Source organism: Cyprinodon variegatus, unplaced genomic scaffold (assembly GCF_000732505.1).
Source record: "Cyprinodon variegatus isolate N-32 unplaced genomic scaffold, C_variegatus-1.0 Scaffold246, whole genome shotgun sequence".
In the NCBI taxonomy this organism is placed as follows: Eukaryota; Metazoa; Chordata; class Actinopteri; order Cyprinodontiformes; family Cyprinodontidae; genus Cyprinodon; species Cyprinodon variegatus.
The window spans coordinates 489,469-510,165 of NW_015150699.1; the positions used below are offsets into that span (position 1 = coordinate 489,469).

The window sequence follows — 20,697 nt, forward strand, 5'->3', positions numbered from 1 at the left end:
GGAGATGTTCATGTTGATGCGGTCTGCAGTCTGGACGTTAGATGTCGCTGAAAATTACACACTTAAGCTTTAATGATATAAAAGTTTTTTTGAAATTTAAAATAGAAGTGGTACCAGATGCTGCTTATTAAAGTTCAGGGGAGATAAGAAATTTCTATGAGCGTTATTTCTGTTTTAAAAGTTTACTGTTGCATCTACTGTGCAGTATGATTTAAAGAGATTGCTTTAAAGTCATGCAATAAAACAAACTGTTTAGTTGTTTTAAAGCAACTCAGTGGAAAAGGCTAGTGGTAATACATTTGCAGAGCAGACAAATTGAAGTCAAACAGAATATACTTTCATTTGAATTTCACAAATAATCTTATTCGCATAAAAAAAAAAATAGACTATAGGGCAGAGAGCAGCACTTAATATTGCCAAGAAATCTGTTCATAATTTACATTTTGATGATGATTTTTAATTACAAATAAGGTTGAATAAAAATGCAGTTAAAAAGTGAAATACAGTATATCTCAGCCACTGGCATACTTAAACATTTTTTTAGATGTTTTTTTTTTTTTTCTTTTAATAATCATACTGACTACAGTAACTGCTTGCCTTACCCTGTTTACTAAGAGCTGGACTGTCATGCCAAATGCTGCAAAACCTACAGACTTCAATAGAATTATTAGTATCTAAGCAGCATTTAGGAACTGATTTAAACAAGCTGGTCAGCTCAAACGTCAGCTTAAGTTTTCTGTATTAAAAGTAACTGAGCACACTGACCTTGTGCTTGCCAAATCATTTCCTTTTGTGTTAGTAAAGGTCCCGAGAAAGGCTGTTCCACAGTATCTGACCTGGGTTCAAACCAGAACTGATTATGTGGAAATCTTACTTTCTGATGCTGCGCTTTCATTTCTGCCATCATGGACATGCCATCAGGAAGGAAGTTAGCTGCTGCTATTGATCCTTGCAGAAAAACCTGCCTAAAAATCCTTTTATATTGTTTCTTAATGATAGTGCTATTAGAAAAACAGAACCAAGTGTTTCTTAACTTAAGAAAACCAAAAAGATAAATATTGTGTTAAAAATGCTAACGGTAAAATGACACACAGCAAGGAATAAAATATAGTTTTATAAATGCTATGGAGATATCATAGATTGCTGCTCTTATGAAACCAATAACAATAAAAACAGAATCAGACAATTTTACACAAGTGATTACTTAAAGAATTTTCTTAGAAGTTAGATAACACTAATACACATATATAAAAAATATAGATCTGTTGGTCTAGGTTTCTTACATAACTGTATGTTTTTCCTTACAGCTTTTTACCAGAATAGTTTTACATTCAAAATCAAGTGAACCACAATTTCTTGGTATCATGCAAAATCCTAAACAAACATTTATAAAAATATCTATCTGCAAGTAAAACATTGCAAAAGCTAAAGTGGACACATTTGTGCTGCAATCTTGCTTTGTATGGAATTTCAACCTGGAGAGACTAACCTAGAGAAAAGCTGCGATTAGAAAAGTTTTATTGACATATATGAAATGAGTTCTTTGGTGTTCGGGCCCCAGCAGAAGACTTTGATTAGTCTTCCCCCCTGGGCCCGGAAACTGGTAGTGGAAGAAGATTGAGGATGAAGGAGACTGAGAATAGCTGGGGAGTGAGGGAGGAGATGGGGCAGAGGTGGGTGAAAGTTTGCAGGCATGCAGCAGGGAAGCTAGGCCAGAAGCTAAATGAGTGGATTCTTAAAATGTGATTGACTTCAGAGAAGGCGTGATCCCGACATTGACTGGCTAAAGCTTGACGTATGATAGCAGGTGCTCAAGAGGAGGCTGATAAGTCTTTCAGATTGAATTTTCAATTAAAATGTATTTATTGGTTGAACTCTTATATGGTTTCTTTATACTGAGACCAAGGCAATTGAGTAAATTGTTAGTAATTGCACTGTTCTAAATATGTCACATTTTGAAAATGATTTCCAAAACAGTTTTAGCTAAAGACATTTACATTCTTGTAGAGATACATTTTAAAGTCAGTATCAGCTAAAGTACTCTGCACCCCTTACAGTGTTGCAGTTTATACATTTCTGCAGAATTTTAGAAGGCAATATTAACTCACGGATTAGCTGGCCCCTGGCTGGGTTAGCTATTGCATACAGCACACAGTCCGGATGCAAACTCTTAGCCAATGATAATTGATAAAACCTGATCATAGTAACGGTTAAATAAACTCAGTTTATGTAACACATTATGTATATCGTAAAACATATTAATAATCAAAAATGACATTGAGTGTGGCTCACAATGGAAGTTTCTTCCTGTTAAAAGGGAGTTTTTCCTCTCCACTGTCACTACAAGCATGCTTGGTGTGAGGTATTGCCTTCAAGTCAATTATTTCATGCAATCAACTGGTTTTCCTTAGATAGAAAACATTGAATCAATTTGACTGTATTTGGTTGTATCTGTAAAGTGCTTTGAGATTACATGTGTTGTGAATTGGCGCTATATAAATAAACAGAATTAAATTACATTAGACTATAAACTAAAGTAAATCTACATTTTTGTATTTAAACTCATTTGTACCAGTGGATCTGCACCTTATTAAGCCTATAAATTTGGTCCATAACTGACTTTTAACTTCCCATTAAAAGAAAAAGAACACTAAAATTCTAATACAAAGAATAATTTAAAAATATATTTTGTGCTGAAAATTTTTTTTCCCTAAACATATAAACATGTCTAGCAACAATTCTTTTCTAATTTTGTGCTCCTACACCACCTGGGAAAACAGAATCATAATGCTAAAATAATTGCTTCCTTGTGGGTACTTAACTGTACGGCTTATTCTAGAACTGAACTGAACTGTTTTAGCACAGTGTCTTATATTGGTCAAAAAGTCTTACATTGCCAGAGGCATCGCTGTTAGTTTCCATCACATGGATTTCTAACTGCTGACTTTCTGTCATGTAAGTGCCCAAGAGTGCATTGTTACAGGTAAGAGCAAGGTGTCGGGGTCATTCCCATGGAGAGAGTTTTGCCAACTCTGGAAATCTCTTTGGCATTGAGCAACTTAAATATAAATATGATCATAGTATATATTGGAAGCATGTTGCTATGCTAACTAATTTACACAGCTTCTTCTTTCATAATTGGAAAGTTTCAAAGTCATCTGTCTGCACGGATGAAAATTAATCGTTCTTGCTAAACCAAACGTATAAAGTTGCCCCTAACAGAAGGCAATCCAACCTATTTCTTATTTCCTTAGAAAAAGTTGATAACTTTGGGGCATTTTTGGGGACATTTGAAAGCTTTAAACTTCCAATCGAAAATATTTCAATCAATCATTAGTTGTGAAAAAAAATAGAATAAAAATAAAAGGGATATATTTCACCTTTCCACGCAGTTGCATATCTGTGCAATCTATTTATAAATATGATCATGCATTGCAGGTTTGGTGTCCAAAAATGTTCTCATATCATTATTGCAACCCCTTACTGAAATGTTTTGCTCCTGTATTAATACAATTATACTGAAATATTCCATAACCAAAGCCAACTAGGTTAAAAAATACTGTAAATTATCATATAACACTCTTTGCTGCAGTGAATGTTGTGCAAATGATTGCCCTCTTTATCTTCTTCCTCTTTCCCTCCTTGGAGAGCAACAAGGACATGAATGATAGAAGGCAAAGATCAAGCATGCTTTCAAGTTCAGCCCCATCCCATTATTTCATATCTCTCCTTCTTAATCCCTCACCAGTCGCCTGGTTTCAACCCTGCCCCAGTGTTTAGTGCTTACAAAGCAGTACTGCGCCTCTGATACTTATGGTGTCCTGGTACTGTGGTGCCCTCAAATTTGCATACACATTGCACTGAAGCTTTGGAGATTGCAGAGAGGCAGAAAATAAATACCCCAAAAATGGGTTCAGGTGCATGAGCCTGGACACACCTGTGAAATAGTTCTGACAGTGTAAAATAGATCCAGATCCTGGGCAATTAAAATGCTATCGCTGTGGTATAACCTCATTGACCTGTTTGTTATGTCTGTCCAGCAGGAGAACATCAGTGCAATATAGTGGTTAAAAACTTCACCATGAACAACACTTAATAAAAATAATGGCATGTTTGGCCTTAGATATCCCAGTTTTAATTTGTTTTCTGTTTTTTTATGAATTAAACATTCCACTTTTTTATAATTGAGGTAACATGGCACCGATTTAAAACATGACCTCTGATCTTTATTTGCAATTCTAAATATTTTTTGGCCTATTACTGTAGCTGTCTGACACCTCCATCTCTCCCTAGTTGCAAAGCTGCTTTTATGCAATTTTAGTGTTGCATTTGGTATTCAGATAGATACAAAAATGACACATTTATTACTGCCAACTAAATGCTACACTTCTTTAATAATTTTAAACAGAGAGAATTTTCACTTTTCTAAAAAAAAAAAATCACATTCTGTATTTCTTTTCTTTTTTCCAATTTTCTTGCTTTAAGTGATTTTATGGATATTCTTTAGGTTTTCTGTTTTTCTGCATTGCTTTTGTTTTACCTCCAAGCTTACTGCATCTGATATAACAAAATTTCTTTGAAAATTATTATTTTTCTCACTACATGAAGGTTAAAGAAAGGCAATAGCTGTTGTGGGTTGACAAGATGGAGAGTTATTCTTGTTTGTAAGGCGCTTTGTGTAAATATATAACTCTGGAAGGTATTTGCTGCCACCAAGTGGAGCATAAAGACAGAATCAAATTCAATTGGATTCTTGTTTAAATTAAAGAAAAATGGCAGAGAAAAACAATGCCAAGGTTATTTTGAATAATGATACTGAATAATGATACTGTAATTTAAAGAAAACTGTGCTTACTAGTACTTTAGAAATTATGTCTAATGATGCTGCAAATGTAGTTTAGAGTGATGTCGTTAATGGACCATTTACTATGTTTACTTCCTGTCTCTAACTGTTTCCGTCATTCTCTCTGGCGTTCTTTCTGTCTCCTATCTAAACGATTGTTTTTCCTTGTATTACCATTTAACCTTTCTCTTGCATGTGTGTTAGAGTGCATGGGTGTTTTTAACCAATTTTTGGACTGTCCCACAGGCAAAGGTCCAGAGACTATTTTTGCGGGTCAGAACCTGAACGATAATGAGTGGCATACCGTACGTGTGTTCAGGAGAGGCAAGAGTTTGAAACTGACTGTAGATGAACTACCGCCTGTGGAAGGTACTTCTAATCCTTTATTTTAGTCTTCTCTATTTACTTTTACAGCTCTCGGGGTCTACCTATAGTAAACCCATGCAACAGAAAAAACACCAACTGCAGAGTAATTTACTCAAGGATTTGGTTGGTTTGTTTGGTCTTCTGTTTCTAGGTCAGTACTGTGCCTTGCTAAAGTATTCATATAAAGTGAAAGGAAAATCATATATGGTTTTAAATAAAAGAGATAGAATTTAGGGTGTATTTCTATTAACCCTTCCTTCACTATGACGCCTATAGATCCGATGGAAATAATCAATATAAATCTGGCTTTGTGTAAATTCACTATACTAGAGCTACCTTTCATTTAAAAATGAAAGCATAAAGAACAGCATAAAGCCTAACAAAACGTGGTCCACTAATCCATTGAGTAACCAAGAGGTTAACCCTGATGAAGTTGCTTAGATTCCCCTCATTGGTGGGAGAATCGCTTCCCAATATAGATTAGGTTTGGCATGTTCAAGTATGACCTGAATAAAAATTTGCATGATACAACCCATGGTTGAAAGAACAACATAAAAAGTGGTGTTAGCATTTTGCACAAGCCATATAGGAAATACAACAAATGATCTTGACAAATTGGTTTGAAGCTGAATTTTGTGCCCTACATACAAAAGGCCAAATTAATGCTATAGATCATCCTGAACACACAATTCCTACTGTGAAACATAGTGGTGGCAGTATCATGAATCACAAAATTACTCAACTTGAAAGAGTAATTATATATATATATATATATATATATATATATATATATATATATATATATATATATATATAAGCTGTGAATAATTCTAGAAGCTATTGCTTATGTCCTGGGGTTGATTTTCATAACATAAATATAAATATTTCTACATTAAACAAATTGTATTTGGACCTTCTTTAAAAAAAAAAAAAACATTAATCCAAAATTAAAGGCATACACGCCTGTTTTAATGTCACAAGTTGTGTTAACATCACATAATCACTTTGATGAAATTTTTGGATCCTTAAGTTCACAGCTCTTCCCCTTAAATTTGATTTACACCCCAATAATATTTTCTTTTCTTCCTTCCCTTTAAATTGAAGGTCAAATGGCAGGTGACCACACCCAGCTGGAATTTCATAACATTGAGACCGGCATCGTGACAGAGAAGCGCTTCATGTCCTTGGTGCCGTCTAACTTCATTGGCCACCTTCAAAGCCTCTCCTTCAATGGCATGGCTTACATTGACCTGTGCAAAAATGGTGACATTGATTATTGTGAACTCAATGCCATGATTGGCTTCAAGAACATTATTGCTGATCCGGTCACCTTCAAGTCACGTTCCAGCTATGTGACTCTCACCACTCTGCAGGCCTACTACTCGATGCACCTTTTCTTTCAGTTTAAAACCACATCTCCTGATGGTCTCATCCTCTACAACAGTGGCGATGGAAATGATTTCATAGTGGTGGAACTGGTCAAAGGGTAGGTGGATCCATCCCTCTCATTAAAAATTGATAAAGCACCAAGTGCCTTTATTGGAAGTTTTTAGGTTGATGACAGTGTTCAGAACATCATTGCTGAGGTTCTGTTAAAATTCTGTTAAAATCAGATTTTACGTTGGGCTAGATAATTCTCTAGACATCCTCAGTATATATCCAGATATGTTGATCAAAAGCATCAAGTAGTGCATGTGGATGGTATTTTCTAAACCTTTAAAATATCACGTTTGCATTATTTAAACACAGCTTTCGATTATTTACACAGGAAGTTGAGGGAGGATGGAGTGTGTATCTACTATTATTTTCCTTTGTGAAATCTGGTCTTAGAGTGAAACATGTTTAGTTTTTAACTCGAAAAACAAATTGCAGATAGCAATAAAACACTTAAACTCCTATATGTTTGCTTTTAGAATTGCTATTCTTTTACATTAGATAATTTCTCTGGCCACAGTTTTTTATTTCTAGGCAGCAGTGCAGTGTCCAACTCACCCTCGATTTCCAATGGAAATAATTATAAGCTTATGTTGAAATAGTCAGCAACTCCAAACAAAGGTTCATTATGTTACTTTGAATAATATTTTTGAAAAAAAAATTGACTTTTCTTTGTCTTGGCTTCACCTTCCTTTTCTTATTAAAATCATCATATATATTCAATTCAATCATTTAAAAAATACTTGATTAAGGGAAATTCAATGTTGGAGTAACTCATAGGGTTTTTGTTTTGTTTGTTCTTGTCAGTTTTTTTATCGAGTTGTTGAAGGTGTTGATAGCTGCAGGCAGGATCTTCTGTAGCATCTGTCTTGCACTGGATCTGGAGAAGGCTCTGACTGAAAACACTTTTTGTCGTTTAAAAATCTTCTGAAGTGGATGCCCACTGTTGTCCATAATCTTATTCACTGTATGAAGAATTCTTTGTGAAATAATCTCCAGAGGGGCTAGAGAAGTTCCTAGAACAGAGCTGGCCTTCTTTATTAGCTTATTGAGCTTTTTGAAGTCATTAGCCCTAATACTGTTACCACAGCAGATGATGGCAGAAGAGATCACACTCTCCGCAACAGACTTATAGAAGATACAGTATGCCACATTTTGTTGCAAACGTTGAAGCACCTAAACTCCTTTACGAATTATAGTCTGTTCTGCCTTACTTGTAGATGGTTCACAGTTGCTTCTCCAGTCAATATGTTGTCCAGCTGAACACAGAGGTATTTCTACTCCTTCATCACCTCAACATCTTCTCCCATAATGTGAACAGGATTCAACTTGTTCCTTTCAGCTTGTTCCTTTCTTCTGAAATCTAAAATCATCTCACTTTCTTGGTTGACATTCAGCACCAGAGGACTCTTTCCACACTATGCCACAAAGCAGTTCACCAGCTCTCTGTACTCAGCTTCTTGTCCATCTTTGACTGCATAGTAATCCGAGTATTTCTTCAGTCAGCAGGACTATGTCAGTTACTGGAAGTCAGAGGTGTACAGAATAAAAAAGGACTGGTGAAAGAACCTTCCACTGTGGTGCTCCTTTGCTCCTTACAATACGATGAGACTTCAGTCTAGCAAACTGTGTTCTTTTGTCAGGTAGATTTTGATCCAGGCAATGGTTAATGCCTCCACTTTCTTGATTATTTCACAAAGTAAGTTGTGTTAAATGCACTGGAGAAATCAAAGAACACAATCCTCACAGTGCTATCTGCCTTGTCTAAGTGACAGTGTGTTAGCAGGTTCAATTCCAACTTCACAGCAACAAGCCAACTGTAGGGGGTCCTTATAGCTGCCTGTTTGCTTGCTGGAGTCAACCAACAGAAGTTTTTCTACGACGTTCATGATGTGGGATGTCAGTGCAAGAGGTCTATAGTCATTGAGGACTGTTGGCTGCATGTTATTTAGCACTGGAACAAGGCAGGAGGTCTTCCACATCAGTGGAACTGTCCCTTGGGTCAGCCTACGGTTAAAGAGGTGCTGGAGAATCCCACAGAGCTGCTCTGCACATGCCTGTGAAACAGATAAAAGTGAAAGGTGGAGGGAGCAGCACCATCTAATATTTGGCTGACAACAAACTGATAGATGCAGAAGACTCAATGGCAGAAGAGGGCAGGATGTCTGTGTGACTGTGGGCAAGAGAGATGGATGCTGAGCCTGTTCCTGAACTAAACCTATTGAGGACTGTTTTCAGTTCATTCCATCCTTTTGCTTGAAGCCTGGGATCTTCTTCATCACTGACCACACATCTTTATATATTGTTTTGCTGGAGTTTGCTTTCCAGCTTCTTCCTGTATGCATCCTTGCTTTCTCTTATCTTGAGCTTAAGTTGCTTCTGTATACTCCTTATTAATTCCTTGTCTCCCTTATTAAAGGCTTGCTTGTTCTTGTTGAGCAATTGCTCCAGATCACTTGTGATCAATGGCTCATTATTTTGTAGCAATTTCACTGCTCTGGTAAGGATGGTATTATCTACACACATGTTTATGAAATTAATCACAAACTCAACGATTGCAGTGAAGTCCTCTCCATGTGGCGGACAATTTGCCCAGTCTGTAGCCTCAAAACAACCTGGCAGGTTTTTTTTTTTTTTTGCCTACTGTGACCATCTTCTTACAGATATTTTTAATATAGGTTATATGTTATAAAGTGTCTTATACTCTAAGCAGAAAAAAACAAGATGTGATATTATTTTTCAAGAGAAGGCCTTACCTAAGACATGCATTTAGAGAGGAGTCCTTGATATTTGTATAAAACAAGTCCAAAGTTTTGTTTTCTCTGGTACTGCAGCTGATACACTGTTGGAATATTGGCAGTGTAGCAGAGAGTAAGGCATGATTAAAATTGCCAGTTACTGCCACAAATGCATTTGGGTGTTGTGTTGGGAGCCTAGTAACAATAGAGCTGGTGGTTACCTCACATGCACTGCCGGCAATGGCAGAAGGTGGACAATAAACGGTTATTAAAAAAAAAAAAAAACTGGCAACAGATCAATATCTTGGCAGCGCTGATGAATTTTCTGAGCAACACCATTTGTTGCTCACAAGCAATGCCAATCCACTTCCTTTGAGTTTTCCAGTTCTTCAAATCTCTGTCTGCTTGTATGGTCAGAAAGCCTGGCAGAGAGACGTTGGAGTCCGAGATATGATCCTGCAGCCACTTTTTAGTAAAAACACATACAGTAATGCTGCATTGTCAATATTCTTGCAGGGTTATTGCTAGGGCTTGGAGTTATTCTAACTTGATGCCACTTATCTGTTCCAGGGTGTAAAAAAACCCAAATTGCTATGGTTAGTGGTTAATACATTCTAACAAGTATCCAGAAAGGAAAAATAGCAGTAAAAATGTTTCTGATGTCTGAGGAACACTAATGTGAAAAAAAAAAAAAAAAATCTTGAACTGTCTGCTTGTGCTGTGCCTTTAATCTTCATGGGGAATAGCAAATACATACCACTTAAGAGAGTCAGCTTCACAGAGGTGTGTTTGTTATTGCTAATAGTTAAAATTACCTTCTTTTTAACAATGTCCAAAAATTGAATTTTCAGTTTTATCAGCTTTTAATCCATGCATTTGTATTAAATGTGCACAAAATGTAAGCTTTCTGTTTATTGGATTGCCGAGTACTGGAGCAAACTTTCAATATTAGGCTTTTAAGACAGATGCACTTCTATAATGCTTTCTTAGAATTAACAATACACCAGCAACTACACACATAACATTTTTTGCTTCAGTTTTCAAGTTCCGTAGTACATTTCCACTTGACTTGTGGTGTACAACTTCAGAATACTTTAAAGCGGTAATGTTTTATATTTGCCAGAAATGGTAGCATATTATTCTGATTCCAAAGGTTAACTCAAATCCTTGATGGCTGGTGTCATGCACCTTTTCAATGTGCCTCTTCCAACACACATGACTCCAATATGAGCTCATTAGTAGAGCTCTATTGCTGCTGGTTAAGTACTTAAGCTATTTGATTATGGTGTTTAGGGTGGTGTTCTACATCAAAAAGAAGCAGGACACTGGCCCTCAAGAGTTTGAGACTCCTGTTTTGAAGTGTGCTCACGTTTGTTCATACTGTTTCATGCCTGTCTCTAGTTATCTTCACTATGTATCTGACCTGGGGAATGGAGCCCACCTCATCAAAGGAAACTCCAATAAACCTCTTAGTGACAACCAGTGGCACAATGTTATAATCTCCAGAGACACTAACAATCTACACACAGTCAAGATCGATACCAAGATTACTACGCAGACAACTTCAGGAGCCAAGAATCTGGACCTGAAAGGTAAGTGCACATTCAGAATTATTATACAGAAACCAGACACTTTATTAAGTGTCTCCCTATATTGTACATTTTAGAACATCCTTAGCTTCCATTAAAAAATAAGTTGTTGAATCTTTGGAAAAGAGTTGTCAGGTTTCAGGAAAAAAGTATTCAACATAAATAACAATGCAGTTAATAACAAATTAATAACTTAAAGCATTAGACATCTCGAAATGTAAAGTATTGGTTAAGCTTAACTGTAGTTTTGCAATGGAGAAGAAATTATATTTGAATGACATTCAACAACTTTTGTTTTGGGTGGCAGACAGCAAAGTGTTACTAGTCAAACTGTTGCTGAAAATGTGTGTGGTATAATGTATGTAATAGATATTTTTTATTATCATGGAGGAACCAGAGGTTTTAAGTAAGTAGTGGGTTTATGATTTACATTTATAAAAGACAGGAAAAACACTCCTGGAATGGAAGAGGAAAATTTAGTCCATGCGTTTCTAAGAGAAATAATTCAGCAGGTTTTTTTTTTTTTTTCTTTGTCTAACTATGTGGACATATTGCAGACAGTTCATAGAAGGCACCGTTTGTACTGAGCTAAACAGTCAAGGAAAATGTTTATTTGAAATAATGGTCTATTACCAGCATGAAAGCAGCTATGATTGGAAGTGAAATGTACTGTGTTCTACCTGAAGGAGTTTAGTTCCTCGGAAATTATGAATAGCACAAGACAAAGCAGTTGGCAAATATATGGCTTGGACTTTATATGACATTTAGTAATTACTTCATGATAATTTAAAACCATACATAGGCAACAAAAGATTTTTTTTTTTTGTTTGTTCATATTTGCTATTACTTAAAAAAAAGGGGGGGAAAAACTTGATTGGGGGGGCTCAGCTTTCACTTTACATCCACTAGGTGTCAGCAGTGTCATATTTCTGACCTTTTTACAGGAAACCTTTACATAGGTGGGGTGGCAAAGGAGATGTATAAGGACCTGCCCAAACTGGTACATGCCAAGGAAGGTTTTCAGGGTTGCCTGGCATCTGTGGATCTGAACGGACGCCTCCCAGATTTGATGTCAGATGCTCTGGACTGTGTGGGACAGATAGAAAGAGGGTGTGAAGGTGAGCACTACCTAATCCCACAAAAAATAGAAAGTTACACAATGTTTCCCCTAGCCATGTCATCATAAAAAAATCCTAAGAGTCATGACATAACAAACAACACCAATTATGAGGCATTGCCAAAAATATAGCCACACTAGTAACTTGTGGCATGTAATTTAACATTCATAAAGCATGTTAGTATTCTGTTTGACTGCATTAAGCGCCAACACTCTTCCACAGACGATCATTTCAGTTTCACTTGGCTTTAATCTAATTATTCTCTTCACCTTATTTGTTGTGCCAATGTTGCTTCCCATTTCATCCCTATTCTATTTTACATGACACATGCTTGCTGGATCTGAGATATATGGCCTGAAGCGATCCTTTTGAATTATGGATGAACCCTTTGTTGCATGCATGAATATCATTTGCCCAGTCTAATGTGTGCACCATATCCAGAGACAATATTTGATTTTCTCTCTTCAGCTTCAGTCGGTTATTCTACTTTCTCCCACTCATTTACCATTAAGTACATCTGATCTTTTTTCATGTTCCAGCCTAACAAATGTAATCCCATTCAGTGCATGGGAAGGCCTGTCAAACTTGCCATTATCAATTGGTGCCAGACTAAACAGTAACTGAATTACAGACAAAAACATATTTATTCTATTTTGAAGGGTTGCAATAGGGTGTTTTGTTCCAAAATCTTTATGACAATTCAGACCTTGAAAATATGTGGGGGAAAAAAAAAAATTAGTTTCTTTGAAGGCCTGCAGTTACTTAATTTGAGTTAGAAGCTGCTCCTGTATTTTGACCTTTGTCATATCGAGACCTTAACTATATGAAGTAATGTTGAACCTGCTCTTTCTCCAGACAAATCATTTCCTTGTACATTCTGCCTAACAACATATATTTCTGTCAGTCCCTCTGTGACATTTTCATGCTTCTTACTAACCGCTGCTATACTTTGACTTCTCATTTCCTATCATTCTGCCAACAAAAGTTGCATTGACGAAAGCTGACTTGCAAGGTAGAAAGCTTTGTCTAATAATGGAGTCTTATTTTCCCCCTCTCCAAAATCATCTAAAATACGAGCCCACACCCCACTTTCCAACCCCCACATCTCACTTTAGTATCACCAGCCCCCTACATTCTTTACCAACACAGTTTTCTCAATGTTTTCCAACAAGAGGACTGCCTTGTTCACCAATCCTCCACCAATCTCATCAGAATACAAGTACCATCTCCTTGTATAAAATCGTATGGGACTGGTGTTTTTAAATACAGTAGCAGTCAAGTGTTCTGACTAGTTCTGACTGAAGATTTTATTGCATTTAAAACAGTTTGTTTTATTTTTATTTTTTTTGCATGCATCTTACTACCCTGAACCAAGTGTTTTTATATGGCCTGGATTGCCTTTAAAATATTTAGCTTTAAAATGGCAAATTTATTTTTACAAAAATGTATCAATAGGATTTTAATTTATTTCAAAAGTAGTTTGTATTTTTAGTTTGAATAAAGATTCATCATACATTTCCTACAGATATTTACTAAAATCATTTTTTTTTCTCTCTAATTTCATGTACTATCAGTAATCAAATTCCTCTTATAAATGCTTACTGCCTTCTTTCCTGTTTCTGCTTTTGAATTTGAAAGGTCACCATGGTTTCACATTATATTTAGCTCCCTCTGCAGATTCTCTATTAGATTCATTACAGGGCTCTGGCTGGCTCACTCAAAATTTCCAATGTTGCTTCTTGTCAGAAAAGGCATGTTTTTAAATATGAACGATTATTTTAAACCTGTATGAATAAGTTTAAGCTAATTTGTTTGCAGATTAATTCAAGTCTTACTGCTGAGGATTGTAGTATAGCTCTCCCAAAGTGGTATTTGGATTTCCGGTATAATAGGAAATCAATAGGGTATGGAAATATCTTAAGTTTTTTATAAATGTAGGAAATTCTGAAATAAGACAGAATTTACTATATAATTATTTATAAATTATGTGTTCGTTGTAAATATAGAAAAATAATGAAAAATCTGAAAGAACATTTAGTACATATTTTTTTTTTATAAAAATTGAATCACTTTTCATTTTAAATGTTTTGTATTTTCACATCCATAGCTGTTGGTTTGTGATTTAGATATTTAAATCACTAATGAGGGAATGAGTAGCCATTCCCCCCCCCCAAAAAAAAATAAAAGATTAAAAAATGCATGTATTTTTGTTATCTTTTATACATATTCATGTTTGTTTTTGTATTGTTACGGCATACATTGTTTTTAACCTGAATCTCATGTCAGATAATTGGTAATAGTGGTAGGTCTTAATTGTAACAATAGCAGTAATAGCCAAGATGTGACTGCACATTTCTATTTCTGTGCTTTTGTTCTGTGTTAACCTTTAATTCAAATACCATTTGTCTATGTTTGCTATTATTCTTTTTAGTTTGAATCTTCTTATAGTGCACTACCTTTTATTTTTAATAGGTTTTATTCACTTTTTAATTCAGGCCCCAGTACCACATGCCAAGAAGACTCCTGCGCCAACCAGGGTGTGTGTCTTCAGCAGTGGGAGGGCTTTAGCTGTGATTGCAGCATGACGACATTTGGAGGACCACTTTGTAATGACGGTAAGATCATCCTTTTTCATTATTTACTATGTTTATTCATATTATCTGTTATTGTTCATTTACTTTAATATATCAATTTTTGTGAACCCCTGACCTGCTGATAGTGAATTTAGGCAGTTTCCTTCAGAACCACAGCAGCATCTCAAGTTTTATACCATTTGTAGGATTAGCACTCATAAATAGGTAATTCAAATTCATTTTGTTTGAGCAAAGGAAGTTGTTTCACATTAGTTTTACTTTATCAAGAGCAATGATTAACATATATGAGATGTTACAGAGAACTTTTCATTTATGTTAACCGTTCTTGATAAAAAACAAGCATTTTTTTAAACAATCCATTGACCCTGAGGATAGCAAACTTTGTACCTAATAATTGTCTCTTTGTCTAAAAAAACATATGCAAACTTTGCTACACAAAGCTGATCTACTGCAGAACATAGGTTGATTTTCCAAACTCGCAAAGTGGCATATGTAACACCTGCAACGCAATTTATTAAACCTGAAACATAATGCAGTTACAGTTTTTCCTCTATATTATGTATGTTTGAAGGTCACATGAAAGTTTGCACTCAAATGTCTGCAGTGATAGATAAGCAGGCACTGGTCCATTGAAAGACAGAGGGAGTCTGTGCATTTGGACATTTTTGGATGGTCAAAAATAAAAACAGATAATGTAATCATGTAAGTAGCGAAACAGACCCCTGTGTGGGACTTAATGGATTTTGGTACCTCATTAAAAGAGGGAATTTCTGATCTGAAAACAAAAGGGGAACATTTCAGATTTTCCTACTTAAAAATTCCCATTCAAGTCCGGATTCAATCGCACAGCTCTTCTTGGAGTTGTCGCAAGAAAAAAAGTTCAGACCAGATTTTGTGCCAAGAACAAGCAGCAGGAGCCCCAAAAGAAAGGTGAGAGAAGAAAATTAATTATTTCTGCTCTTGCGGCTTTGAAGGCAAGAAAAAAAAAGTTCTAGCATCTTATGATGTATATAGCAGTCTTAAGATATGTGGTGGGGTGAACAGCTTTTCCAGCTTTTATTAATTTTATTGCAATTCATTATTTTCCTAATTTTAGATGTTTTACTGCTGTACATTACTGTGAGATATGTAAAGTGCACTACAAATAATAGTTGTTATTATAGCTATTTTTTTCTAATGTTATCAAATTCATGGCTTAAAATTAATGTCTTTTACTACCAGTAGTATGCACAAAGTCCTCATTTAAATTTAATTTTGAGTTTCCAATTTAAAAAATAAGCTAATTCTTCAGTGCATCTCAAATAATAATTAGAGGATAAGCCAATACATGCTTTTAGATATTTGTCGTCATTACTTTCCAATATCTTATTTAAGTGATGCCTTAACCTTAGTTCAAGTAGACCATTTTAACTTATTTTATGTTTGTTAAAAGACCATAAAGAAATCTATTATTGTAATTAAATCTTGAGTTTAGTTATAATCTGTTAAAACTAAATTTGTTTACTCTTTGGATATATTTAAGTTTCTGAATATTCAATTTCTGAATTGAACTGATTTTAACAGAATACAGAGTTATTCACTTTAAAAGACAAGGGACTAAACCCCAAAACTTTCCTCACACACATGTAAATACAATTAATAAGAATCACATATATATTTTTTTTATATTAGGAAGGAGCGCCACAGTGGCAGAGTTTGTAGGGTTGTTGCTTTGCAGCAGGAAGGTAATAAGTTTAGTTCCCAGTCTGGGGTCTTTCTGCATAGAGTCTGCATGTTTTTTCGTGGCGTGTATGAATGCTTTTATGTCTCTGTGTTGCCCTGCTGTCTTTCTCTCATGGCACCCCCATGGCCCTGATAGATAAGCTTAGAAAATGAATAGATCGATAGTTATCTAATGAATGATATTGACTATTTGGTCTCTAGAACCAAAATATCACCTTAGAAAAAAGCCGTACTGTATGCACCACTAGATGGCATAATTTCCACATTAAGGTCCTGTTTAGGAAAACACCAAAAACACTGTAACATGCAAAGAGATAATTATGTTGAGCAAGATGCATTTATCTTCTGTTCTTATTTTCACAATACATTAATTTATCTTCTTGACTATTGTTAATAGAGCACATCCAAGCTTTTTCAATCCATATTTTCCATTTTAATAGTTCAGTGATATTAATCTCTCTTTAATGTGCTGAAATGGTCGTTTATCTAAATTGACTGCATGCCCAATAATGTAAAGCTTTTGAGGGAGTTAGGGTAATGTCTGTTATTAGTTAGAGCAAGGCTACTTCCTTATTCAAAATATGCAAAGGGGATTTTGTTTGGCCATTAATTTGTTCTGCAGCAGTTCACACAGTAAGGGGTGAATGGGCTGTGGGCTGAACTGCATTAAGGAGCAAAGGAAGAGAGTGGGCACTTCAGTGATGTCACCAAAGCAGAGTAGAGCAGTATAAATGTTAATGCATTCTGTGTCATCTCTACCAGTTAGTTGATCCTGTCTTTTGTTAACAGCAGAAAGCCTTAATAGCCTTGCATCCTGAAAATATCTGAAACCAATGAAAGAGCTAATAACATTATGGTGTCTGTGATATGTGAGCTAGAGAGCTTTTCTATTCTTCTTCAAATCTTACCTTTCATATATCAGATTTTGCTTGTGTCAAAAAAGAAAATTTGGACACAATAAAGAAATATTTTTATTAATGAAACATGAACCTTTTCTGTTTAGGAAATACAAAAATTGAGATACGTATTTGTAACATTTGTCACACATGTAACTCCTTTTTTCTGACCCTTATAGCTTACTGACTTGGTTTATGCTATATCTGAGAAACATAATTTAAACTGCCAAGTAAAACATCTATATATGGTTTTATTGTTACCATTAACATAAAAAAATGCTGAATCACTGAAAAAAAGGTTTCCACAATCAATCTAGTTTGCAAAAATAGTAATGCCAGATGTCCTTGGTGGCCGAGAAAATCTGACAAAAGGTTGAGTTTTAACTTCTTTAAAGGGCTGCCATAGGAATGACAAGAGAGAAAAGGTTGTTTCAGAAAATATTGATTTTAATGTGTATCCAATAAAGTGACTTTATAATTGATGGCTAGAAATACAGCATTTTTTAAACACTTCTAGAATTAGTTTTTTTTTGACACCTTTCCTTATAACAGGTTTAAAAAAAGAAAGAAATCTAATAATTACTCAACATTTCAGTTTTATTCAGCTCATTGGAAGTCACTTCATTAAAGAAGTCTGAAGTCTGTAAACAGATTAGTCCTAATCACAAAGCTGTGATATTCTTAACTGTATCTGACACCAGCAGTAAAATTGAGTTGGACAGATTTTATAGGTGTTAAATCAGACTCAGTCTTTTCAGAATTTTGTCTTCAAAAGTAAATACACATAGAAAGCCTTATTATTATTGCATCAACACGTAAAGGAACTAATGAGTATAGTTTAAAAAAAATAACACGCATACTGCAGTCTATTGTTGTATAATCCTAAAAACATTGTAACACTGGTGTAAAACCACAAAACCAGCAGTGGAGTACACCCAGTCTGTAGTGGATGATCAAATGATTTCTAGTCGATCAGAGTGTTTTCACTGAAAATGTTGCTGCACGTTCCTGAAATATTCCTGCAATGTCAGCCACTGGCTGCCTTTTTTAAATAGGCGACCGCTCTATTTTTGCTGCTTCAAATCCACGTTAATCTGGAGCAGAGCAAATCGTTCAGGCAGGAAGTCAGTTGATGAAAGGCTAAGTGTATCTGGTCGAGTTTACAGCTAAAGGACTACTTGTGCAGACTAAGGATTGCATTTCCTGGGCTTGTATGCAATAAAATATTACGCTCATAGAGGCAAACAACAGCCGTAATTGAAAGAGTAACTGATAAAACTAAATATTTGAAGTCACTTCCCTAACATATGCACACAAGAGCCAATAAATAAAGAGCAAATACCAATATAAATAAGAGCCAATACCAGACGCGCTGGTAAAATTGGTTTAAATTTTTTTTGGTGTTTTTGGTTGTTCTATTTAAAGTTTACAAGTAAACTGATATAGTGATGGGATGCAGTTGTGATCAGATTCCAACTGCGCAAAGTCACTTGGCTTTGAAAAACACCCCCAGTGAAATAGGTGGGCAGCTAGAAGTACCTGTGCAGCTGCTTGTGCTGCGTATGCTCTGCTTTCACATCCACTAAAACCCAGGACCATTACAGCTTAAAGAAGCTGTAAGTAATTTTCAATTTACACCTTCTGAAAATAGCACTGTTGTAAACACTGACTTCCCTCTGTGAGGGATGTACCCCACTGTCACTCTCAAAGCAGCTAAAAGACCAATAATGTGACCACATTTTCGGAGAGGTAGGTAGTGCTGTATATTACTAGTTACAGTACTGTACCTATCATTACCTTTGGATAGTGGAGCTTTAGGCATTTGAGAGCTAAAACCAATGTATTTATATTGCACTGCTGTAAAACTGTTCATCTTACCACGTGACCAAGAATAGAGCCTCCAGACTGCCACTGAGGTCCATTGGACAAACATACAAGTGTGGTTTTTCCAACAGTGCCAGCATGGGGAAAGATAGAAAAAACTCCCATAGCTTAGAATTAGTTGTTTATAGATACATGGTTGACAGTGGACCCGATGAACCATGGCATGTTGCGTCACCATCTTTGGTTATGGTACCTAAAATGGGGCAAGGGTTTTAGCCTCATTTGTTTTACCTGTATATGAACCTGTGTTGTTGATTAAAAAAAAGCAAAGACAACAGTGGCTTCCTACTGGATAGGAAAGTTATTCAACACAAAAGGGATGTTTATTATGCCGTCTTGTTAGAAACAGCGCAGTGTAGACCAGAAACTATTCTCCTTCCTCCTGGCAGAGATGGTATTTTTCTTTTTTAAGCTACACTATAGGTTACCAGTTGCTGTTATTCTTCACAGATTTCATACCAGCAGGCGACTGCAGCTCCTGGCTTGGTACCAAAAACACAAAGAACACTTAACTCTACTTGTAACTCATTGGCATCAATAAAAAAAAAAAACAGAACCATGCTTCCTTCTGTACCTCATCACATGGTGGGACACATGCATGTTATAATGACTTGACATTATTTTATCTATGACACTGCCTCTCTAGTAGTTCTTAGGCTTAAGCTTAATGGTGACAGGCGATAAAAATCATTAAAAGAAAACTGAAAACAATACTTGTTAATCAATAAATGACAAGTCCTCACAAAAGTTAGATGTTACTAATAAAATTACACCTTCCAATACTTTAGAATCAAATGGTGCTAATCGGGAATTCTGCCATTTTGTCATATCTGAACAGGCTTTTTGTGGTAAAAAAAAAAAAAAAAAACAGCTGCAGAAAACATACTGTTGAACACAGTGCAGTAAGTTAAATGGAGCAGCAAAGTAAATCTTTCATATTGTTATGTAGACAAGTCTTTTAGTGTTCCTCCGCAGATACCAAAACTATATTGATAATTAGCCATAAGGCCAAACACTGTGAACAAGACACATGTGAGGTATGTTAGGGATAATGCCCTCCAAGGTGACCATTATAAGAATTTAATGTCTGATTCCATTAATTTCCAAATCCACATTTCTGATAATTGACACCACAAATAGTCACTTGTGAAAGAAGTAAACATTAAATTAATTCTTAATATGTTAGTATTTTTGTACCGTATTTACCATTCTTTTTTTTTGTTTTTACTGTAAAGATCTTTTTCTCAAAATACGACTTAGTGTAAAGAGTTTAAGTTTTTGTAAAGAGTTGCCAAGGTAACCGGCCCTGGCCATGGAACCTGCAGCTCAGTCAGCCGCAGCTGTTCTACTGTCTCCCTGTTGCTAACTGGTGTATTATCCAGCATGAAAACTTAAAACAATCAGTTAATTTTATAATGCACTTAAGTCTTCTTTATACATCTGCTGAGGTTTTATTTTATAAATTGTTGTAGGTTATGTTTAAGTGTTTATTGTTCGGGCATGCGTTTGTGTT

The 20,697-nt window shown here is 35.5% G+C and overlaps 1 protein-coding gene across 20 annotated transcripts in view; it reads left to right on the plus strand.

Annotated features, from left to right (window-relative positions):
- Positions 1-20,697, plus strand: part of nrxn1 (neurexin 1) — a 321,828-nt gene that overhangs the window by 148,670 nt on the left and 152,461 nt on the right. For all 20 annotated transcript variants that reach the window (XM_015382002.1, XM_015382006.1, XM_015382016.1 and 17 more), the window contains 5 exons: positions 5,090-5,212; positions 6,314-6,695; positions 10,783-10,973; positions 11,915-12,088; positions 14,584-14,703. In XM_015382002.1, coding sequence (XP_015237488.1) covers positions 5,090-5,212; positions 6,314-6,695; positions 10,783-10,973; positions 11,915-12,088; positions 14,584-14,703 — 990 coding nt within the window. The remainder of the gene's footprint in view (positions 1-5,089; positions 5,213-6,313; positions 6,696-10,782; positions 10,974-11,914; positions 12,089-14,583; positions 14,704-20,697) is intronic.